The sequence below is a fragment of the Clavelina lepadiformis genome, chromosome 1 (genome assembly GCF_947623445.1).
Source record: "Clavelina lepadiformis chromosome 1, kaClaLepa1.1, whole genome shotgun sequence".
Classification (NCBI taxonomy): domain Eukaryota; kingdom Metazoa; phylum Chordata; class Ascidiacea; order Aplousobranchia; family Clavelinidae; genus Clavelina; species Clavelina lepadiformis.
Genome location: NC_135240.1, coordinates 12,613,309 through 12,638,026, shown reverse-complemented (window position 1 = coordinate 12,638,026; position 24,718 = coordinate 12,613,309). Strand labels below are relative to the sequence as shown.

General features: G+C 34.6%; 2 protein-coding genes across 8 annotated transcripts; one reads left to right on the top strand and one right to left on the bottom strand.

Moving 5' to 3' along the window:
- Nucleotides 1–435: 435 nt before the first annotated feature.
- On the bottom strand, nt 436–18,292 carry LOC143460868 (bifunctional 3'-5' exonuclease/ATP-dependent helicase WRN-like). Of its 7 annotated transcripts, none has more exons than XM_076958539.1 (27): nt 17,735–18,292; nt 17,062–17,196; nt 15,370–15,516; nt 14,357–14,657; nt 12,588–12,770; nt 11,447–11,518; nt 10,720–10,913; nt 10,565–10,632; nt 8,413–8,596; nt 8,095–8,284; nt 7,818–7,924; nt 6,708–6,849; nt 6,342–6,464; nt 6,055–6,156; nt 5,838–5,917; nt 5,567–5,749; nt 5,257–5,419; nt 4,961–5,120; nt 4,695–4,848; nt 4,305–4,494; nt 4,066–4,213; nt 3,811–3,989; nt 3,350–3,512; nt 2,914–3,055; nt 1,863–1,952; nt 779–974; nt 436–657 (listed from the first exon to the last, which is right to left on the bottom strand). In XM_076958539.1, the coding sequence occupies exons 1-27, from the start codon at nt 17,788–17,790 to the stop codon at nt 559–561; spliced, it is 3,951 nt and encodes a 1,316-aa protein (XP_076814654.1). In that variant the 5' UTR covers nt 17,791–18,292; the 3' UTR covers nt 436–558. The 7 variants fall into 7 exon arrangements, with proteins under 7 accessions (XP_076814654.1, XP_076814646.1, XP_076814679.1 ...); XM_076958531.1 differs by lacking the exon at nt 17,735–18,292 and adding an exon at nt 17,339–17,677; XM_076958564.1 differs by lacking the exon at nt 17,735–18,292 and adding an exon at nt 17,339–17,676 and having other exon boundaries at nt 14,357–14,559.
- Nucleotides 18,293–23,164: 4,872 nt separating this feature from the next.
- LOC143449271 (galactosylceramide sulfotransferase-like) lies at nt 23,165–24,711 on the top strand. The gene is made up of 3 exons (XM_076949393.1): nt 23,165–23,296; nt 23,379–23,490; nt 23,695–24,711. The coding sequence occupies exons 1-3, from the start codon at nt 23,165–23,167 to the stop codon at nt 24,696–24,698; spliced, it is 1,248 nt and encodes a 415-aa protein (XP_076805508.1). The 3' UTR covers nt 24,699–24,711.
- Nucleotides 24,712–24,718: the final 7 nt, after the last annotated feature.

Below are 24,718 nucleotides of genomic sequence, written 5' to 3'. Positions count from 1 at the left end.
CTTAATCTTAAAATGTTGAAAAACGTGACCTCTAAAAATTGGTATAATCTATTGATTTTTGAAGAAACATGTCACTGACGTAAAAAATTAAAGCGGTTTTGTATTACTCGGAAAGTTAAAGATAACTTTCGCATTCGCAGTCACAAAATCTGTATAGGAACAGGGAGTCCAGGTATTAAAACTGACCATGTAGCTTAAGATTTTTGTAGCAGAAAATAAATTGATCGTAAGTGAAATTGCACGGAATTGGCGGATAGAAACGACCCTAATTTTGTATGTTGTAACTACTATGCTGTTTAAAGAGTATTCTGGAGTAATTTTTGCAAAAATTTGGCACCATCCCCTAACTTATATCATTTAGTCTTTCGTTCTCTTCCTTCTGAATAAGTTTGAATTATAACTTCTGAATTATAACAATAATAATAATAATAATAATACCATTAGAAATCTTTTAATGTTTCATAGAAAATTGAAAAACTGGGAAAATGAAGCAGGGCAGCACGTAACACAAAGCAATAAAGAGCAAGGCATAAAGATGGCAGTGAAAGCAGTGGTACACTATAAAAATTTGTTCGTTGTTCTCCGCTTGAAGTTAAACTTCTTGCCTCGATTGCCATTACTTGACCATGAAGCTGGTAGTTTACGTTTACCAGCATTCTGTAAAAAAGATACACTTGATTTCACAAAGTAAGTTTAATTTACAATTAAACGAATATTTTGTAGTAAAAAAAAAACACAACGAAAGTCAATTTAATTTTAAAGAAGCTGCATTTAATACCTGTAACGAATCCTTTGCGCTGAAATAACCGGAGGTACTATTGTCCTGAGGCTTTTCATCACGAATTGTCGTTTGCGGGGAAGAGACTCTGCACCTCGCAGTAGTTGCAAGTGATTCCTGTAACCTGAGAAAAGGCCTCGAGTTTTGGCGTGCTTTTCGCTCTGCGTTGTCGGCGGCAAGCAACAGACCCGGTTGTCTACATACAAAGCCACACAATAAAAAAAATATGGTAACCATAGAAAAAGCTATTCTGCAAACTTTCATGCATTTCTTAATAGTCTTTACGAACGCGTTATTTAATAAAGAACACATGAATTAATCAAACTACATTTAAATGAAATTTGATGTGGTTGACAAACAAGATAATCGCTGACACGCAATGGTGTAGCCGTAGGTTTCTTGCCCCACTGTGCGGATGCAAAAAATGCCGTCCCATTTTCAGTGACTTATTTAAGGCTGAGTAAAAGGTGGGCCAAACGTTTCCAAAAACTCCGTCTTAATTCGAACTAAAATTCGAGCGTTGGTCTACTCCGCTCCATGCAGGCAGGGCGCAAAATGTTTTGTTTTTTTACACCTCAAAAATGCTGTATCCGTACAATAACTACGGTAGGTTATAGTGTAAAAATAGAAAACGGCGTATATAAAATTTTGAATTATCTCTAGGTTGTAGCCGTTAAGTAGTTGCAAACAAGAAAATGTGATGAACCGTAAGAAGACGTAAAAATGATTATGGTCTAATTCTTTCAATACGTGTAGTTTTCTCTTTTCAAAGAAAAGCAAGATTCGAAAGTCTCTAAGTTTGAGATCAATGCTGATTGTATAAACTAAAGCATACGTTAATTTTACGTTAAATGACGGCATCGATTAAACGCCGGTATGATATTGTTTAACAATGAAATTCTATCTGTCGCAAGAAATGGTGTTTTTACGAGTTCTATTGAAAGGCGATAGTGAAGGTGCTAAAATTTTGTCTCTCTCAGTCAAAAATGCCTGTCCTTTTTAAGTGGCAGCCCTATGTAAGCCGCACACCTCCGTGCTATAAGTATTCAAATTTAAAAGATGGCAAAAACACCCAGGCTCCTACCTGCTTGGTGTCGAATTACTGCTCGTATTAACTGGAGGATGGAACTTCCTGGTATTTTTGGAAGCAGACGTGGAAAGAGATGAAGTTGGTCTAGGAAAAAAAAAAAAATAATAACAATACAGAAAAAAAATTTCCGACATTGAAGGGTCATAGTGTATACACTACACAGGCACAGCCGTCAAAAATTGTCAAAAGAGCAACCCAGGTGGTAAAGTTTAGCGCTTTGGGCTTTATACTTGAGTGACTGATAATGTTCGGCTCAATACCTTCAACTACAAGTCACGAAAACAAACACAGGCACATACTGACATTTTGACATGGCAGCAAAAAATTGTTACAACCTTTCACGATTGAATTGAATTACGATGAAGCGAAAACACAGAGATGGTTTTATGGTAATAAACTAATACTTTGTTACTGCACCTTAACATAGAGAGTAGAGCACGACTACATTTGAAACAGTAGCAAACCTGCCTAGAGCAACAAAGATCAATTTTTAAGGTGTATGGGTCAAAAAGTAAGATTTCTCTGATTGCGTTAAACTCTTTCGTAGGCCTTTAAAAACCTGTTTAGACCAAGCAGAGGGCAGCATGGTTGGTGTTGTTCTTTAGCCTGGGAATTCTCGTAGTAGTTGGCGCGTTTCAAAGTTTTAGGATGAGCGGAAAACTTGGATAGAAATTGGTATGAAAAAGTAGGAAATGTGTGTTTTAGACCCAAAAACCCGCTTTTGAATTTGGGCCTATGTAACGAGATATAGAGATATGTGATTTTTGCCATATTCCAGTATGAAATAGTCTCAGGCAAGCCTAGTTCACATGCAAAATTTCAGGGATCCCCAAAGGGCGACTTTTGAGTAATTGTATTTTTTAAAAATTTTTTTACAAAAAGAAAAAAAAAAATATCAAAAACCCATACACCTAATTAATGCTGTAGACTAAAAAAAATTCATTGACAAAATTATTGGTCTGTAATTATTTCTAAATTAACTCTTCTATTATTGCTTCATGTTTTGGTAAAAAGTACAATTGTAATTGGTGGTAAAAATACTCACTTCGAATTTTCTGATGATGTTGCAGTGGTAGTGGCAGGTACCAGACCATACATTTTAGTTAGATAAGCTCGAATTATCTTCAACTGGCTCCAATCCACTGTGGTTCCGAGCCTGTCTTTGATGGGGATAAGCTTGCTAATGTCTGAAGCAAGACCCAATCAAAGTATAATACAATTATAAACCCATTCCTGCCTTTCCTAACAACGGATATTATTAAATCATATATAATTATATATACAAATGAGAACAAGCGAAAATGTTGATAGTGATTATTCCCTAAATTCTCTTAAGTTGGCAACAGCATTACATCCACATCAACAACTTTATAATAATTTTACAAATAGCACTATTGACAATAACTGCATAGGCTACAGCAAAACAAGCCAAGTCATTGTAAATCTTACCAGTATCTACAACAAATATATATGTTTTTAACCTGAATTAATAGGAGGTTTTCTTATGGTGTCTTCAACCTGTTTTAGCATGTCAGGTGTGATACCAACTTGATGAAAGCTAACAGGGTAACACGCCATCAGTGCATCAGCTAAATGCCCACCAACTGTTCCAAGTTGTAAGCTACGCTCTTTAGAAATTTCTTCCTGCAAAGTTAGGGAAAAACAATTTGATAAAAGTCGGTAATTTTTTTTTGTTCTCCCTGTTTTCATGTACAAAGATTTTGCTTTCTGTTCCACTTTTTAGGACCTTAACTTAGAATACATGGAGGTAGTACAAAAAATGGATCCAGGTAGTTGAATGTAAGAGTTTAAGGGAAAATGCAATGCTTTTTGGACAGAAAGTAAGCAGTTTACATCAAGTTTTCTTAAACGCTAAAAAGAATAAATCTTACCAGAACAAAATGATTTCATTAAATGATCTAAAAGCCAAGTTAACACTCACTAAAGTTAAACCACGTTCATGAAAAAGATTGTAAGTTGTTCGGATGGTGTCAGAAATGGGCTCAGTGGGGATTCCTGTCTCATTGTGCTGACGATCTGCTTGTGTCAATGGATGTAGAAACTGGTGTCCAGAGAAATTATCACGCGATGCAGCATGCTCATCACAGTAGGATTCGATCACTAAAATTGACGTAACTGTCACATTTAGCAATATTGCATTGAGCTGAAATTCAACGACTGCAACCCACATGCATACCTGTAAGGACTTGTGTTCCGATGCGTTTAACTTTAACTACCGACATGCCATCCACTCTAAGCAAATTATCTGTTGAGCTGGGCCTAGCTTTGGAAAGTTCTAGAAGGTCCTTGTTATTTGCCACTAAGTGAGGTGGAATATCCATGTCCTGGTGATAAAATGAAACTTGGAAATATAGGTAAGCAAATTCAAACCTATGGATAGTTTAAGAGAAAGGAATTTGGAATGACTGATTTTACCTGTGCAATTTCATTCCTTAATGTCAACAGAAGTCTGTAAAGTGGACCACTGTGCTCATCGGTCTGATCTGACTTTTGTGTAGATGCAATTAAGGGGTCCGAAGCCTTGGCAGGTAGATATGGTCCGAAAGACAGTTTCTTTACTTGGTCCTTTGGAAGAGATCCAGCAGCAGGTACGAGTGGAAGAATCCTGGAGGAAACAATGAAAAATAAACCTAAAAGAGTTCAACAAATTCCAGATAAAATTGAAACTTATTTAATTTTTGCAACGATATTCAAGTTAACCTAAGCTGAGTTTTACAAAAAATCTAAGTTACGATACTGCTTGAAGCAAAAGAGCAAAGAGGTTTGTGGCACCATAATTTACAGGAAATCTTATTCTCAACATACGTTTTGTTACTATTGCTGTTATCTTTAACTTGATTATTGGCTGATGAAGTTCGCATTTCACGATTTGTAAGGTCAATTGAAGGTACCAGCATCAATCGTTGGCTTGGACAAAATTTCAGCTTCGAAATCCACTCAGCACCTCTTGGAGCAATTTCTAATGCAATGGAACATACGCTGTATTTCATATCCAATTTCCGAAAACATCAATAGTAATAAGTCTTCTGTCAAATTAGCAAATTGTGTATTGTTGGAAAATGATATACTACCAACTGATGCTCCAAAGGAGCCTTTTTGCATTTGTTTTTCCTTCAAATATTTTTCAAGAAGAAGTGCTTTTCCCAATGCTTTCCACCACTTTTGAGTGTGATTAGAACCCTTTCCAAAACTTGAATGTGATACAAAACGATCAAACATCTTCTTACCTTTCTAAAAATCAAATGACACTCAAATAAAAATCAGAATCCATGACAATTAGACTAAATTGTGACCAATCTGGTTTAAAAATTTTGCATAACCAACAAGCAAACCCTGTAATAATGGTAATTGTTCTGCACAACTTTACCGAGCCGGTAAGAAATGCAACAGGCATTCCAAGGCCAAATCTTTCTCCTGTAATCTTGATTGCATCAAACATCAATTTTGCTTCCGGTGCAAAGTCATGCTCGTTGCTCATCAAAGAGGAAGGATTGTCAATAGATATTCCCAATGCGGACATTTCTTTTGACCTAAAATAAATACGATATCTGCGCTCAACAAATTAATAAAAAGAAAATAATGTAAAAGACCTACGCCAATTGGCACATGTTAATAACTTCCAATAGAAACACAGTAAAATATTTTACGCACAAAATACGCATTCTGAAAAACTTTACCTGGCACGACAATTATCGCAACACTTTTCTGTTCCCCCAATGCTGCTCTCTGCGCGTTTGTCAAAATGGGATAAAATCATTTTCCGACGACAGCTGGTAGTGGTAAGGTATTGCTCCATCTTTAGGATCATTCCAGCTTTGTGATCACGAAACTTTGGAGAAGTAATATCACGCAGAAAAAACCTAAAACATGAAAACCTGCAATGTCAGGCCTTAATCATCGAACATTACTAAACAGCATTACACAAATTAACAAACAAAATTACAAAACCTGTTAGTGTTGAAGTCAGCAGAAGTGAAAAAGACATGACAAGTGGATGGCAGCCCATCTCTTCCTGCACGTCCTATCTCCTGCAAAAATGGTATGTGTGATGCTGAATGGTAATACAAAGGTTAAAAAAATTATCTGAATGTACATTTTTGACAAATTTGCAACTTTGATTTAAACATTTTAAACTCTTAGGCTGTAATATTAACCTTGAACCAACCTGATAATAACTTTCAATATCTTTGGGAGCACCATAATGTATAATGCAACGAACATCAGGCTTGTCAATTCCCATGCCAAAAGCAACAGTAGCCACAATACACTACAACAGTAATTAAAAGATTTCAACTGACTCAATTGATTGTCTTAAGCAGTGATTATTATCGATTTAAACTGTAAAGGCAATGTCTAGCCCAAAGGTCTTACAACGATTCACAGTTGATAAAGTAGAAGTTTACTGATTAGTATGATTATACCAAAATATAATTTACTCTTCCACTGAATTACCTCCACTTCATCTCTTACGAATTTGTGATGAGCTTCACTTCTTCTGTCCATTGAGAGACCAGCATGATAAATCAGTGATCGAACACCAAGTCGTCGAACAACTTGACCAATATTTGCTGTTTCCTGATAAATAAATGAATCATGATTACATTTAAACACAGAATCAAATTGTTGCAATATGTACTTTAGTCAGACAATGACTATGGTGATGTGGATAGCCCCAATGCCCCACAGTTATCTATATTTTCTTCAAGCCTCCAGATTAAATAAAATGTTTCGTGCTTATGTTAAGTTTGAACAAACAAATTACCACAATCACTACATCCCAAAAATGAATAAAAGACAAAGAAAACTCTTCATATTTACTTTCTTTGTCGGACAATATATAATGGTGGGTCCTTCAAAGCTGTACTTTGGCATTCCTCGAGTAGTGGTTGACTTCATTAGACTTTTGAGGTCATTAGATGGATCACCAGACTTCTTGTAAACATCCACGTACAAGTTAACTCTATATAAACAATAACAATATATTGTTTCAGTAATTTTCAAACATTCTGGTCTATAAATTCCATGTAGTTTTTTATTATAATGCCTAGCAATGGAGCATTACAATGCTTTATTATGCACAAAGTTCAGAATGTGGAATAAACTTTAAGGTTGTGTTTGAAGTACTGTCGGTACCAGTACTTCGCAAAAATGTAGCGACGGTACCGGTATTCGGCAATGTTTCAAAAGAGTACTGTCGGTAATAGTACCAGTACCTTGCAAAAAATGTACTAAAGATACTGATATTCTGTACTATTTCATAACCTTGTTATGACTTCAAAGTACTAAGTACCAAAACTAACTAAAATTTGTTGAAAAAAGTAATTTGGGACAGGGATTCGGAACTGGTATGGGTATTGAAAAAGGACCACGATACTTTCCTGCTTTGAACGTAATTATAGCAGTATAATGTCTATTAACTTGTCACTTGTCCTGCATATGCTGTATATTGGTGTTTTGCTAGATATTTTCAATATTAGCTTTAGCAAATACAATGCAAAAAAAACATTACACACTATGTTACTATCAAATTTTCTCAAATAGAAGGCACAGCATCTATTTTTTCCAAAAGCATTTTGTGCAGCTTCTGATCTTCTAACTTTTTGTTATAATTAATTTATTTGACCAAAACCATTTACACTAAAATTACTGTGCTGCTTGTCCTGTTAATCAGTAGTTATGTTCACTGCTTTGAGTCTGCATTGTTGATAAGGCTACATTTACACACTTCCAAGGAGTACACTGCAAAATTTGTAGAATGGTAATTTTTAGCAACATTACGCCTTTAATTCTAGGGCGCCTTTTAACCAAGTAACAATGACATGTTGAAGAAACCGAACAAAGTAAATAAATAAAAAATTTAAAGTACACATAAGCTTTTAAGTTTCAAAGCATTTCCCGAATTCACACAAAAGCACATAAATTTATTACCTGTCAAAACTTGTGCATGTTATAACTGGATTTTTTAAGTGCAAGGAACTGCATATATCTTTTCGAACTTCAGGGGTAGCCGTCGCAGTAAGAGCAATGATTGGAACCTGGATACAATATTTAAGAAATGTAAGTTTTGCAAAATTAATTCCGATCAAATTTTAGGGTAACATTCACATAGTACAAAACATAACATCAGTACTTTTCTATTTAAACGAGGAAAAAGAAAAATGAAGAAAATCTTTTGAAACTGCGCATAGGTTATGGGAAAACTGACCTGTGGAAGAACGTTTTTTAAACGGCCAAGGTTACGATATGCCGCTCGAAAATCATGTCCCCACTGAGAGACACAATGGGCTTCATCGATTGCTATAAGTGAGATCCCAACACGATGGTTTAGCCTTTCCAGAGTGTCCACACATGCTTCTGCATATTCTGGAGTGATATACACCACTCTGTATTCACCCCTGTGGGCAGAATATACAAGAATGATTTAAATTACACCACAATCTTGTATTAATCAACTTGCTAAGCCCCACTGGTTTATTCTGAAAGTAACACACATATAAAACATGCTAAAGGTTCCTAAAATTACTTCAGCATTCTGGAATATGTTTCTTGCTTTTCTTTTTGACCCGAACCAAGAAAGCAAGCTGGTATATTGCTTGTGTGCAGTTTAAGAACTTGATCTTCCATCAAAGATATGAGAGGAGAAATGCATATTGCAGTGCTATCCAAGTACACTGATGGGTACTGGTAACATAAACTCTTTCCATAACCTGGACATTATACCATGCATTTAACTCTAAATGCTTTTTAATAATAATATTTTCATGATAATGATATGCCTAAAAGAGATACTGTATAGCAATATGGACCATTTGAATTATTTGAGCCATGAATTAGTTCTCTACTGTTGCTAGATCAAAAGTTATAGCTAATGTAAATATTTTGGGGGGTGCCTGTTAATTAAATTATTAAGGGTAGTTTTCTCAATGTTTAAACCTGCAACAAAATTCAAGTAGTGCAATTTTTGTGTCATTTGTTACCGGTCTATAATCTCCTCCCTTGATTTTAATTTCAAAAAATTTTTTCACTCAACCCTACTTTGCAAGCTGAAGTGGGCACGAGTGAGCTCTTTTTTGTTAGGAGCGATCTCGAGAGTGATGTGTTTTTTCAACATGGGAACAGAATCGTGAGCACAGTCCTTTTTAAGAGTTATTGACTGGTTGCTTCTTTTTGCATAAACAACACTGTGAACGCATAAAATGAATACAAATGGTTGGATTACAAAACAATTTAGGATTTTGGATTGCTGCAAGACAATAATTTCATGTAGTAAATAAAAAAATGGCTACTTTGATACCAATTTTAGGCACAAATCTTGATTTATAAAGTTAATGGCGAAAAATAAACAACATAATACGCAACACTAAGCACAGCACGTCAGAACCATGTTATGGCGGTTTGATATAAACGCTTTGTTTTATAAGCTGACAACAATGAGCAGAGTTGCCATAAATTCGAAATTTAATCACATAGTTTACGTGCCACGTTACCGCAAGTAATTACACAACTTTTCCTGCTACTACACGCGTTGCTTTATTATAATACTGTAATATCATTGTTATTTATCGGCAAAGCAGGTTTATATCATACGTAATTGCTTTATATTTAGTTTCAGTTTTGCAAAATTTGTGTTTCTTTTCAATGGCAGTCACTAGAATTTCCCAGAAAAAAATAATCTTTTTGTCTTGTTTTATGTTAAAGGCAAGTTGAAATGTAAATTTATTATAGTCAGTATTAAACTGACTTATTTTCTGATCAATGTTTTGCGAAATTTAATTGCGTATTGTAAATTTATCAAGTACACTTGATAAAGTGTACAGCACACTGCTTCATTTTGTGTTGAACGGTGAAAAAATGCTTTGGAGACATTTCATATGACACCAATAAGCCTACCGAAAGTTTAGCCAATTGGAACTAAGCGACTCGATTCATGACTTAAGGTTTTCAGATTAGGAAATTAAAAAAAACGCTACCAAATTTGTCAGTTTTTTACACTGTTTATGCTTTTTTTTGTAAAATCTTTTCTTTGTTAGCATGCAGACATATTGTTAAAAGACTGTTTTTGTCAGTAACTTACCAAAGGTACACCCTAAAATAATTTGGACAAATCGTGGGAGTTAGCATTAAAAATATAAAATTTGTTAAAAATAAAATTTTGAAATTATAAAAAAAAAATGATAGTTTTTAGAAAAAAATAATGTCAAATATGAATTCAGCACACTCTTATTGCGTTAGGAAAGTTATACAACAAAAATATTGTTGCCCAATGATAATCTCCTTTGTACGTTAATGTAAGGTTGTCGATAATAAGTTTTAAAATTTTTAACTGTCACGTTGAATAATGATGGACACCGAAAAATTGAGAAAAAGTTTAAGATGGAGAAACTGGTCATTATATCCAAAGACCGGTCATAGTAAATGGAGAATTTTATATGGAAACATTTGGGAACGCATCAAAATGGTTATACAAAGCGAGTGGTCAAATTAATCGAATTCTACTGTATTTGCATTTGCATGTTCGTTTCAATATTCCAAAACACTTTAAACTTATTTAATGGGAAAAAGTGGTTAATAAAGAATGGAAGAAAGAAGGCATTCTTGTCACTCAAACGGATGCGATGGAACAACTTTCAACTCCACCACTAACATATATGGTAAACAAAGCTTTGTTAGAATACCTGTGGCCATAACCACACATTGATCTCTGCCATCATTAAGAGCGGTGTTAATGATCTTCCACTGCATTCTATAATATAAAAAAATATCCCCAATTCAAACTGAACTGTTGATCACAGCAAACTCTGCGGCAAATTGGTTTATAACAGTGACTTACGGTCTAAACTTGGCATGTCCAAAATATTCTTTAAGGACGTCAATATACTGTTTATCAGGTGCCACATAATTAGGATCATTGAAACCATCATCTACATCATTCTCGTTATCTACACCATCAGGAAGGTCATCGAAATCATTATCAGGAATAAGGCAAACATCATCATCAATGTCACCAGTAGTGTGATGAGGAGACTAAAATTACCAGAACAAACTATGAAAAGCTTATCCTACTAGGTAAAATGAATAAATACACTAGAAAGGATATAAAATTACCGCTAAGCACTGCCCATTAAGTAATACTTAGTGAGCTGAAGTATAGAGTAATAAACTATTGCTGTCGAATCAAGCTTTCCAAAGTTTCGTTAGCAAAACCAAATTGTAAAATAAATTGGCTAGATTGCCATCATCATTTTCGTTAACATACGATGATACCTCAAACTCGAATGTCCTTTAACTTTAACAACTCAAACTTTAAATAATTTTTTTTTTTTGGAGAAAATTTTCAAAAACAAATTTATTCACTTTATGTTGTTTTTAAGCAAAACGCTTATTTTGGAAGTCAAACTTTTTAGAGCTAAACTGACAATCAGGTATGAATTAAGTTTGAGTTTGGAATTTGCAATTGGTAGAAGCATCAAAGTATGCTTGATAAAACAGTCTCAATTAAATGCTTAACAATATTTGAAAAATAGATTACTCAAGAAACCAAACAAATATAGCCTTACCAGTACAGTGGAATGTTCCACTTTGTTATCGTTGCATCTATTACTTTTACCAGCAAAGATTTCTTCGATTTCCTGTATCAAAATGTGGTTAAGCACGCACATATCAAATGTAGCAGAGCTAATATCAAATGTATATACTGTTGTAAAGAACATTGCAGCTTTTATAGTGCCCACAAGCCATTAGAAAACTATAACATGCATAACAAAACATGAAGATGCCATAAAAAGACATAAAAGCAAAAGCCCAGCAAAAAATACTTTTTACTTGAGGTATGGCTCAAAAAATAAGATTGTGGAAAACTTGGATAGAAATTGGCATGAAAAAATGGGAAATGTGTGTTTACTTGAAAGTTATTTTTTTATTTAAAACAAAACATCTATTTTTTCAAATTAGTAAAGTATATAATTACAGAAAAATTAAATACTGAAAGTTGGGTTTTCCATGATAGCTCATTTATGGGCATGATGAAAAAGTCTGCTTGCTATCGATGCTATGACATTACAAACAGGTGACGAAAAAGCATTGTACACATGCACTTACATAGAAATACAGTATCAGCATGTTACTTTATGTTTATTCATGCAAGTTTGCAACTGTTTTTTTATGAGTTTCAGCTCGTAAACAGATCAAGTCGATAACAAACACTATACATTGATGCTAAGTCACTTATTTGCTTTTATTTTTTTGTAAAACCTTGTTTTATCTTGCCAATGCCTAAGACACATATCTTTTACAATCTAGAAGCCAAGTTATCCCATGATCACAAATTCACAATAACATTTCCAAACAGTCTTATTCAAGCATTATATTGAATGCACAACCCACCAAATTTTAAAACATCAAGCTTTAAATTACAGATAACTATATGTATCGACACCATAAATACAAAGTCATGTACCATAGCGACCAATACCAGCCAGAAACAAACATATAAGCGAGGTTTACCAAAAAGCAAAACTTGTGATTTAATTACAGAGTTTAAAGGAAAGTTAATCACACGAATCAGTTAATAAACTCTTTACAATTTACATAGTTAACATTTTTTACAAATGAAATTTTACATCTGAAATTTTTAACTGCAGCACTGCTATGGGCCTATTACAATCAATAACACACAACAAGAAAGAAAAATAGACATACATCAATTTCGCCAATATCCAGTTCGTCTTCAGCATCTTCAGACCAGTTTGGAGCTGGCACAAGCTGTGTCTTGAAATCACTTTTCGTAACATCACTAAAGATGGATGAAGTTGTGTTGGTCCTAATGCTACTTTCTTCACTTGTGTTTGTGATTATGTGTGTATTGTCATCTAACCCAATCTCCTTTTAAAGCACAAGCACAATGATAAAAGCTATACCTCATTTATCGAAGCAGTAAAATAAGTTAAGAGATATTACATTTAATAAATCTGCAATTTACCAGAAATAACACAGCTTATGATATGTACAGTATATACTATTTAACTCGAACTTCAGAAGATTGATCACAAAATCACTTTACGTTAATCCTTGAGAAGTTGAGAGAGAATAGGGTGGGTGAGAAATAATGGTGAGAAACAACGTGAAAACTGAAAAAGGATATTAAACAATAAAGACGCACTGACTGATAATTCGCAAGTAGTTTTATACTTTGGGAAATTTAGCAGTAAACGCAAGGAGTGGAGTGAACTAGGCCATTGCTTTTCAACCTGTGACAATGAGACTGTACGCACTACTACATACATGAAAAATCTAGTGCGGATGAAGTTGTCTTTCCACAACTTAAACTCGGCAATGATTCGTCATCGGCCGAGTCTTGGCTACCAATCTTGTCTTTGTGCAAGTTCCAATAGATACATACATAAATTATTATTATTTTTAAATTTTTTTTGTATTACCCAAACTTGGAACTGTTCATCAAAACCACTCAACAAAGATAAGCATCGTTCACTCTTTGTTGAAGGAAATTACAATGGTAGCACTACTGGAAATCGAATCTTGTTCGTATTTTGCGTTTGGTAATTTAACCCTGACGTAGCATGCATTTTAAAGCAAAGTAAAACTCTCATGTAATGTTTCAAGATTATGTTAAGCCAGTTGAAATTTCTTTCCGTATGGGTCAAATTGGGGTTACAAATGGTGATATATATATATACGGATTCTGGTATGGATTGTTTTATAAAATGTTTAGTTTCCATGAGTAGTATCTAGAAAATGTGAAAGAATGACAAAATTGCCATCCTACCAAACTTTTTAAAGCTTGCTTGACAGTATCACATGCGGATGAGATTTTCATGACACTAAAAAGTGCGAACGATCATCAAAAAGGTTGAAGAGCACTGAGCTAGGCTTAGAAAGGTCTAACCTTTTGAAGAAAGCACAAATAGTTTTAGCTTGCCAATCACTATTGATGGGGGTATGAAAGCAATTAAATGTGTGACTAAATAAACTAAGCAGAATTCCTGTTGTATGGACAACCACCCTTTTCAATACCTAAAATGATCTGAACACCTTCCTTAAAAATTTTTATTAATCCATCCCTAATGGGTAGCGTGTGCTTCTTCAAGCAAATTTAAAGCATTTTTACTAAAAAATGCTTCGTTGGCCCTAAAATACGTTATGATGGTAGAAATGTAACTTTTAGTTAGAAATCAAACATTCTTGACTTTCTTATCTTAAGCATAATACTAATAAGCCATCACTGGAGTGAATTGAAATTTAAACTTTAAAAAAGTTGCAAGTTATTGTTAGTTGTTTACATACATTTTAAAAGGCATTTTGTTCGAACCAGTAAACTTGCTTTGAATTTTCTAAAATTTGAAAAAATTTAAATTCAATTAAACGAGCTTCCACTAACTATTATACATTATATTATATATTATAACCAGTCTGATGCAGCACACTCATCTGTTTATTTCAAGCTGAGTTACCTTTTTCAGCATCTCTTCTTCTTCCAATAAATAATCCAAATGTTCATCAAAATTGGATGGCAAATTTTCAGTAGCTTGATTACCTTTGGCACTAGAGTGAGAAGAGTTGTGGCGAAAGCTATCATGTATGGCAACAACATTAGGCTTGGTTTTGTCAACAACCAATGATTTAAATTTGTATCCTGTTTCATTTGCAAAATTGTCTGTAACCGTAGTAACGTTTAAATGGGCCTGTTGATTCATGATAGGACAGTTTGTTTCTGATGTTTTCATTTCCCCTTCTTTCGTTTCAGCAGAATCACTGATAAAGATTTTAATGGGAATGTTGCAGAAATTTTATGAAGGACTACATTACGTGCCTAATAATATACAGTCGAATCCGCTTAATTCGGACACCGGATAACCCGGACAACCGCTTTATTTGGCAAAAATGCTCGGGAACGGAACAAAATTAAAAATTGAATGTAAAAAACTCCCGTTAATTCGGACAATTCTCCGCTTAAATCGGACACAGGTTCGCAATTCCTATCGTTAGGTTATGACACAATAAACAGTACTTCGTTCGTTTTAACACAAGATGCAATTGCAATATGAGTGATTATGGTGAAACAATGACGATCGATGCAGTAACAATCGACAATGGACTTATATAAGGCTGTGCCAGATTCATAGTCGCTTTTACTTCGGTACAATTGCGTCCATCTTGTAGAACAGAATGGTACAGAAAAGTTTAGCACAAAAAATGAAATTGCTCACCAAAGTAAACGAAGACATTTTATGCGATCAGTGCCAATTACTGCGGTATAGTGCAGCTGCAATTCATTTATTACGCAACAGTACAGTATTTTAAATGCGTTGTCTGCCTTTACGCATGACCATGAAACGAACAATTGATTTTCCGCTTAATTCGGACAAAGCCATTTCTCCGCTTAATTCGGCCAAAAGTGAGCGGAACCAAAGTGTCTGAATTAAGCGGAGTCGACTGTATTCATAAGCTAAATGTATCTACTTACTCCTCTGCAGATCCCTTAATGCTTGTAAATTTGTTCGCATCGGTTTGGACATTGTAGTCTGGTGTTTGTACTTCATTTAATGAGTTATTTACCAGCGACCGCAATTCAGCAAGTAGTTGAAATATGCTCTTCAAAAGATGAGTAGCACTAAATACAAAAGATACTGTATTCTAAATTTAGATAGTAAAATAAAAATACAGCTTATGTACTAATTAAATTTTTGAGTATGCTGTAAATTTTAGTCATTTTAAAAGGGAAACAAAATATAAACATACGTCAAGTTACAAGAGCAATACAAAAATAATACAGTGACAATTGCATTCCATTCTTGATTAAATAATATTACACTTTTGTGAATAGACATGATTGAATATGATTGTTAGTTATTAAATAAATGATTTCATTAAATCTTAATATTTTCTAATTAAAAAAAAATGAATTCTTATATCTTGTTACTGATATACAAGTAGACTTTCGCTATACGAGTATGAATGATAACTTGCAATAGGGTATGCCAAAAAGTTTTGCACCAAACAAGAAAAAACGTTTTCCTTTAAAAGCTACTTCGCCTACAAATCTGGCACAATAGGGCAAGAAAATTTTCAGTTTTGTCGAGTTCCATTCTAAATCAGCATTTTGAATGGATTCGTAAACTTAAGCTTTTAAAAAATATCAATACTAAAATATAGTTACCGGTACATACAGTTTCTCTGATCAGGAAGTGTGTGCTAGGACACACAGAAAGTAAAAATGATGCAGTACAATGGTGTTTTTAAAGTATAGTTTAAAATTGGATCTTACTTTGTATCCTTACGAAATGCAAACAAAACCCTGCACAGGCAGACATGAAAAAACTGAGTGTCTACGTCCATGTGCCCACAATCAGACTAAGTCCCGCAAAAAAATTCTTAGATATTAAAAATTTGCACAATCCTGAACTCCTTCAAAATTTGACTCCAGTCAAAAATTCTTTTAGTTAGAGCTTTGCTTGCAACGTCTATCATGGTTTATTGGCAAAATAAGTTTCAACGCAAAGTTTCTTTTCATTAGTGAAGCTAACCAGAACATTATATGGTTAACTCTTGTTTCTGTCTTGCAAAGTTGTCGGTTAATTCACTCCACGGACAATGCAACCCGAGACAACTAAACCTAAGACAATTTAATCCACAGGCACTGGTTGTGTCTACCTCGGCTTAGCCCCCCGGGGTTTAATCGTCTGTGGGTAATATCAACTTGGAACCATGCACACACGCATACAGTCTACTGTAGTTGAATATCCTGAAAAATCGACCAAAGCAAATGAAAAGTAAGAGTTGTTAAAATTTGTAAGAGTTAAAGTTTAAAATTTAGAAGCGACTATTTTACAGAAAGTAGAAATCGCACAATATGTTAGGTAATAAGGGATGTATAAAAAGTGAAAAAGAAATGAGGTTGTACGCAAGGTTTTTTTATTAAAAACAAACTAACGGTCACAAAATGTAGATTCGAAAAGATACATTTGGTCTAGGTTTGTATGTAGGCTAAACTTTATAAGTTTGGTCGACACAAAATTGAGAAAAACTAGCTTTAAACACAGAAACTTTTTGTGAATTTCGAAATAATCACAGACGCAAAAATTTGGTGGCTTACCTGACATTATTACGGTAAACTAGTGAGTAGATAATCTCTAATCATTGTTATTTCGAATCCTACCTATTCCTTTTTTCTTGAGACCCTAACAGATTTTCAGATCCATTTTCCTCTATCAATGATATTACATTATGTCCTTCATCGCACATAGAAATAAGCTCATCAATCAAATCAACTCCACATTGAATCATGACTAACCTGATAAAAGAATGTGTCACGTAGTTGGCTACTCCGTATTCAGAAAATTATTTTAAGTTGGCCCAGCTTTTATAGCTGGATTTATCATTGTAGAATGTAGATGGTATCGTTTTGATCAACTAGGTATTAACTATAAGATTACCTCAGGTGATCAACTTCCATAAAATCTACACACACATTATACAACACCCAGTAGCTTAGCAATTTGAGTAGCTGGTGTATTATTAGCATATAAATGCATTCTGTGGTTGTGTACAAGACCAGTTAAGTCTTTGCCCTTGACCGGGTACTGTAAGTCTAGTGCCCGTGTGGAAAGAAAGCGTTGTGCAACGAACAACAACGTGGCTATCTGGTGCACAACCGACAACGTAGCTTTCTGGTGCACAAATTAGTCTATACCGTTAATCAAAAGAGATACTTTAGTTCAAATATCATTGCAGGTAATTACCAAACAACGACATCTGGTGCACACTTTTTGTTGCTTACCGCTACACATCAATCTTTGAAAATTACGCTGTCAGGTGCACAAAAAACTTACATTTTACACTGGGTACCACTAGCCCAGGGATATCCAACGTGCGGCCCGCTAATCATTTTCACTCCAAAAGTAGTATTAATTAAAAGTAGTAATTGTTTCTTTATGTACCCATTTTTCTTGAAATTTAATAGGCTAGGTTCTGCGGCCCATTGAATTATTTCAAGTGACAATGCGGCCCACTATAATTAATAAAAGGTTGGACATCCCTGCACTAGCCTATGTTGTAGCCCAGGGGTCGGGAACCTTTTTGGCGAAGGAGCCATGAAAGCCACATATTGTTAATTTTTATTTCCGTTAGAGCCATATAATATTTTTCAACACTTAATGGAACTAACGTGTGCATTTTTTTAGCAAAACCAACTATTTTAGACAACGGTAAATGTCTGAATTTACTCTTTAATAACATGCTAATTATTGTTAATGCGATTTCTGGTGCTGCATGGTACAGAAATTACAAAACTACAAATAACAGAAAAGTTTTATTCGTAACAATTGTGCTAAGAAATGCCAGCTTAGATTTATCTGCGAGCCAGATGCCGTCATCAAAAGAGCCATAGGTTCCCGACCTCTGTGTACTACACAGTGACGTGTGTAGCCCAATTGTTCTAGCTCCGACTCGCGCCATTCCTACGGGGAAGTACCTGAGTGGTTATGACTTATGAGTACAACTATAGAAACAAAAAAAACTCTTAAGGTTAACTTTACATTTTTTCGACACGAGCTTTCACAAGCATAAGCTTGCTTCTTCGGTTGTACTGTGACCACAGTACAGTGCGAAAAATATGAAGTTAACCTTAGGAGTGCAAAACGATATCCTGTTTCTTATCTTATTTTAAAATTTGGTTAACATGGTTCAGACAACATCAACTTAGTTTATAGCAATATAATACCCAAATGAAAAGCTTGGTTACTGGTTCACACCAGTAATAATATCATAGATCACGAACAATATATTGAAGGCCCTTTGGCTGAATTATCTAGAATATTCGATTTGGTTATGGTCGCCGACTACTTTGACGAATCGATAGTTTTATTTGCTGACTTAATGTGTTACGATTTGGAAGATGTCGCCTACTTAAGATTGAATGCGTGCAGCCATGACAACGACAGTGAGGCATAAACGAGAAGAGCGAGAATCCGAGTAAAAGCACGTAGATGGAATAAATCCGATGCAACGCTCTTCGATTACTTCAACGCCACGTTGTGGAAAAAAATTGAAATGTTTGGGTGCAAGAAAATGGGGCCAGTAATCAGCAAATTGAACGAAATCCGCAACAATTTGCATAGAGGGAGGAGGAATTGTGGATTCTGAAAATATTTCCGATCTGGATTTGAAGAAAACAATTTTTAAACCAAGGGGAGTCTCAGTTGCAAGTTATAATTTAAAACCTGGTGCTGAAAAGTTGGCCATTTGCCGAGTATTAATAGCACCTGAAAACACGTTTAGTAGACAAGTATTTGATATACAGAGTAATCGTCTCTTGCCCAAACCTAATACTTCAATATAGTGCCAATTTGAAAACATATTTAATAGTACTTTTTCATTTCAGTCCCATTTTGTATTTGATTGACCCGGGCCTACAACTTTTAATGCGGACTATTTATTTGCAAATCACATCCATTGTCAAGTCTCCATGAAGGAAGCATGTAGCAATAACACAAAAGTTTAGATGTATTGTACAAGAAATATAAGTTTTTGTGTCTTTATTGGTTCTATCTCTTCCAACAGCATTATAGCTATAAGCATTTGTTTGAGCCCATGTGGGCGAGATGGGGTTCCTCAAGTCGTGTTCTAGTTTAGCCTACATAAACTCTCGTCGCAGTGTATAAAGAACACAAGCTTTAACATATGAGTGGGGGACGTTTGGTTATTTGTCGTGTATGATATGTGAAGTCAATAGGCTACAAATTAAACTAAAAACTAATATAATAGAAAAACAATAGAATTTTTATTTACACCACGTGATTGTCAAATGTAATAAAAACGTTCTTAAAACAAACTTTTTGAAACATTTACAGTATATTGAAATTTATGAAACATATAGCCAAATAAGTTTAGTCTGCAATGAAGATATGTATGACCTTTCGACTTTTTGTCTGGTTTTACTTTGTACCGGAATATGCGGGTTATAATTAAAATTTGCAGCCTATAGTGATTAAGTTTACAGTGGTAGCAACCGGCCGTTAATGAATCATGTATTTAAGATTTACGACTTTATAGTTTATACCTAATTTTTAAAGAGGCCAAAATTTATTTTCTGACCCGAGCCCACAATGCTCTCTGCGCGGCCCTGACCAATAGGACTGCTATCTGGAAAAATATGCCTTTCAGTTGGTCTCAACCGCTATGTTTGCCTATAATTCAAAATACACAACGGCTTGATTATATATAGCATTCAAGTCAAGTTTCAGTAAATTATTTCTGCATGGTTGCTTTATGCTATTTTCTTAACCTTTCTCTATAGAAACCTGCTATGGTTTCAATCGCGCCAGTTCCGAATAGCTTACCCGTAGTTGGTAGGATATATACGGATTTACAGGCCTAACAACAGTCGGGAGTTAGTGTTGTGGACCATTAAACACGTTGTATCTGCGGCAGTATACTGACAGCAGCAGAATTAATGGAAGGGTCTGTAATTATTGATTTGATTATTAACGCGTCAAACTAGGGTCGTTTAAATAGGCGTAACTATTTAATTTGAGAACCCCTCTATATGTTTACCGGAGAGTAATTAAGTTTTTTTACACGAGCAAAACACCAATGGTAGCTTTCTTTATATCACTGTTTTCTTCTATCCAAAGCATTTTTTCGTTTGTAATCGGTTTTTACGAGTCACTCGCACTTGGGACATTTTGTTTCAGTCTGTGAGCTGCTTACCGATTAAACCAAGCAAATACAGAGTTTTCGCAGTTTTGCAATTTGATTATTATATAGTGTTCTAACTTTAAGAGAGCTTCAAAGTACGGCTTAGTAATTTAATCAATAATATACCGAAGATGATGTAATCTTCGAAATTTCTCAGCTCTTTTTATTACCCACATTTTCCCACCACTTATATACGATAACCAACAATAATAAGCTGTGCAAGCGCTGGAGCACTGACGCAATGCACTTGTCTGTGGAAATACGAGGATGAGAGAATTTGACAAAATGCCTGTACAATATAACTTACTATATATGTACTGCTGTATAATTTTACACTGCTCTTGGTCGAGTGGTTACCATCCTAGGCGTAATACAGGTAAACAGGTAAATGGGTACATTCAAGGAAAAGTTGAAAATTAAATAAATTGTTTTACCTTTGTTAAAAATATTATCTTGATAACACCTATAGATACTACCTTTACCTAAAAATAATTAATCATTATCTGGGCCAAATTACGCGGATGATAGATATCTATAGAAAAATGAGTTATCAGGCATATTTTGTTGGTCTTCTATCAGAATGAGGTGAGCGAAACTATACAGGGCTGTAGCATGAATGGTTGGTTGTAAAAATTCAAACAGAGGTGAACAATCGCATTGAAATGGACAAAAGATCAAATGTATTAATGTTTGCTTGACTCAGTAGGTACCGTATAGTGGGTCATACATTTTAGGATACCTTCAATTAAATAGAGAATTTTACATTGCCAAAAAATAAATTTGCGAAGAAGTTAGTGGAACTGGTGAAGTTATTTAACAACTATAAGAACTGTCAGCATGAAAGGTAGGTTACGAAGGGACGGGCTATAATTTTTTGATGTTTCATTACATTACACTGCATGAGATTTCGAAAAAATATCGATAAAAAGTATTGTTTCCCAAAATTTCAATTCCTGTAGAAAGTCATGTATATATTTCGATGTATTATTGTTTATTTATATTCGGAGTAAAAACATTATTTTATAATAAAAACATTTGAAGAAATGTCAGATATTTTAATGATATTTCATTGCGTCTGTTTTTTTTTATTTTGACAAACATTAAGCTTGTGGTCGACAAAATCTCAGATTCGTAAATTTTATCGATTGTTTGTTTGTTTTCACAAGAAAGTTGTCTGTAATTGAAAATACGTCTGGCTTGTCCAGTAAAGTATTAATACCTTTTTGAGAACAGCGCAAATACATAGTTAACTATTAACTCAAGTGATAAATCGTCTTCAGTGCAGCTGTCTTAAAGCGCTATGTGGTTGTGAGCTTATGAAGATCATTCAGAATTCAACGGGTGACGTTGATACATACTACCAAAACCAGTTATGAATTAATCCGGTACCAAAAAGTTGTATATTTCCAGGGACAGTTGTAGTTTACAGAGCTAATGGAAGTGTGGGTTTCGCAGCATTGCGTACCACTTGAGTGCATATTGGTGTGCATTTATATATTTGCTGACGAGCTACAGCCTAAGCTCCAAGAAGAAAAAACACTTTTCTATGACTGACAAGATACAGCCAAAACCGTAACCTACATTTGTCAGTGCTGGATATTAGCCACGTCAGGAAATACGTGTTGAGCTTCATAAAACAATGAACCTCAGCGTATACTTTTAAAGGTACGATCAAATCAGTTGGTTGAGGGCTAATCGTATTTAAGACTTTTATTATAAGACGTTACGACCTAAATGTTTTTAAAATGACGATTTGGATCGGGTATTTATATGGACAATGATTTGCACCGTATATGACTTTAGCCATGGTTACATTAGTGTTTCCAGAACCGACAATTATAACTTTTCGATTTCAATTCACTTTAGTTCATAGTTTATTCTTTTAGCTAGGTATGCAACGTTATAAAGCGCAAAAAGTATAACTGAATTTTGTATTGCGTCTGGTTGATGTTCTTTCCTTTCTTTTTCAACATTGCAATTATATTTCTTAGTGCTTTTACTTTCATTTTTATAAACTAACTTACAGTTTGCTACATGATGCTGAATAAGCAGAGCTTGTATATTCATTATTCAATCAAGTGCAAAGTCCGATACTCACTTAAAATGTTTTCTTTTTACAGTAATATCAGCGGTTTTATTTGGCAGTTGTTTTCATACTCAAACCTTGGCTAATTTATATTAGTTTATTTATGAAACTTTTGTTGCCAGTATAAATGCAAGAAAACTATGCAAGCCACCAGAAAAAGACATATCTGGATGTTATGCATCGGTTGTGCTTTAGTCATGGTCGTTTGGAAATCAAAGATCTTTATCAATGGGCAAGTTTCTGTATTTGTTCCTTTGTTGATAAGAAAGTCTCTATAGGGATAAGTTGGCAAAACGTGATAGTAAGTTGCTTCTGTATCATGATATTTGTAATCAACTTATTGTTGTGGTTGCCAAAAACCAAAGCTTATATCCAGCTTAAATATACTGCCAAAAGATTTTTAAGACTGCAAAATTTAGCTTATATTTCACAAAACCATTATACAAAACCATTATAAGATTAATAATTAAAACTTGAAATGTGTGCTGCATACAGATTTACCAGTCTAAAGAAACAACTCAAAAATAATGCAACAAGGACCAATCGCTGCCAAAGAAAAACAAACATTAGTTTTATTAAAACTCATAAAACTGCCAGTACTGCCGTACAGGTCAGTTACCTTTCAATTAACTTTTCAAATTCGACTAATTAAATAAAGGGATATTTATAGAATTTATTTGTTTATCAAGTAGAATGTTCTTTTGAGGTATGGACTTCATAATAACTTGAAAATTGCGTTTCCGGTAAATACCCACGATTTCAACTATCCTGGTTTTTTCTCAAACACAAGTGTTGCCAAACATGGTACGTCTGCAACCAACTTTATACTTCAGCTCCGTTTTTGATGTGTGCTGTGTTAAGTGATACTTTGCAAAATCTGTCGTCAGAAACTATAGCCTACCTCTTGTTATGTAAACATTTTAAAATCTTAAAATGGACAAGCATATCGGACAATAAGGTACCGATTACGATAAATATGTTTGACTCATAATTTTTACTTTTACTCAGGGCCAAATCCATATAATATTATCTGCCATCATATGAGAATGAGATACGCGGCAACCAAAAGCATAATGCCTAAAGACTCACCGTTTGTGACGATTGTACGCGAGCCAGGACAATTATTTGAGTCTACGTTCGATTACTTTTGGCCAATCGTCCCTTCTTTTCAGCGAGTTCCTCATCACAATAAAACGTCGATTGAAGACTGGCTTGATCAAGCTGCGGATCACATGCATGCTGCTGGACCGTCAACTTATGCGCATTTTGGCAAAAATCCGACGTTTTTTGACTTAGGATACAATAATATGAAAAATCACGAACAACATATTCAAGAAGCCCTGACTGAATTATCTAAAATATTCGACTTAGTTATGGTCGCCGACTACTTTGACGAATCGATAGTTTTATTTGCTGACTTAATGTGCTGGGATTTGGAAGATGTCGCCTGTTTAAGTTTGAATGCACGTAGTCATGACAACGACAGTGAGGCAAAAACGAGAAGAGCGAGAATCCGAGAAAAAGCGCGTAGATGGAATAAAGCTGATGCGGCGCTCTTCGATTACTTCAACGCCACGTTGTGGAAAAAAATTGAAATGTTTGGGCTGAAGAAAATGGAGTCAGCAATCAGCAAATTGAAGGAAATCCGCAACAATCTAACAGACATTTGCATAGAGGGAGGAGGAATTGTGGATTCTGAAAATATTTCCGATCTGGATTTTAAGAAAACAATTTTTAAACCAAGGGGAGTCTCAGTTGCAAGTTATAATTTAAAACCCGGTGCTGAAAAGTTGGCCATCTGTCGAGAATTAATAGCATCTGAAAACACGTTTAGTAGACAAGTATTTAATACGCAAAGAGATCGCCTTTTGCCGCGAACATCGAAATATGGTATATCACAAACTTTTTTCCTGAAATTGCTTACTTTGACTAGTATATTGTTAATCGGTAAACTCATTTGTTTCAAATTTTACCAGATAACGTCACGATGTGTTTTCTGTCACGGTAAGTGAGCACAAGTGTTCAAAGATAC

What these genes read in the sequence shown, in the direction of transcription:
- LOC143449271 (XM_076949393.1), top strand. Translation starts at nt 23,165, where the DNA reads ATGTGTGCTGCATACAGATTTACCAGTCTAAAGAAACAACTCAAAAAT. An exon ending in CTGCCAGTACTGCCGTACAG is followed by an intron (nt 23,297 to 23,378) that starts GTCAGTTACCTT and finishes TTTATCAAGTAG; the next exon opens with AATGTTCTTTTGAGGTATGG. An exon ending in CACAAGTGTTGCCAAACATG is followed by an intron (nt 23,491 to 23,694) that starts GTACGTCTGCAA and finishes ACTTTTACTCAG; the next exon opens with GGCCAAATCCATATAATATT.
- LOC143460868 (XM_076958531.1), bottom strand. Translation starts at nt 17,427, where the DNA reads ATGCTAATAATACACCAGCTACTCAAATTGCTAAGCTACTGGGTGTTG. An exon ending in AAGAAGAGATGCTGAAAAAG is followed by an intron (nt 12,771 to 14,356) that starts GTAACTCAGCTT and finishes GTGCTTTAAAAG; the next exon opens with GAGATTGGGTTAGATGACAA. An exon ending in TAAGGAATGAAATTGCACAG is followed by an intron (nt 4,214 to 4,304) that starts GTAAAATCAGTC and finishes TTTTATCACCAG; the next exon opens with GACATGGATATTCCACCTCA.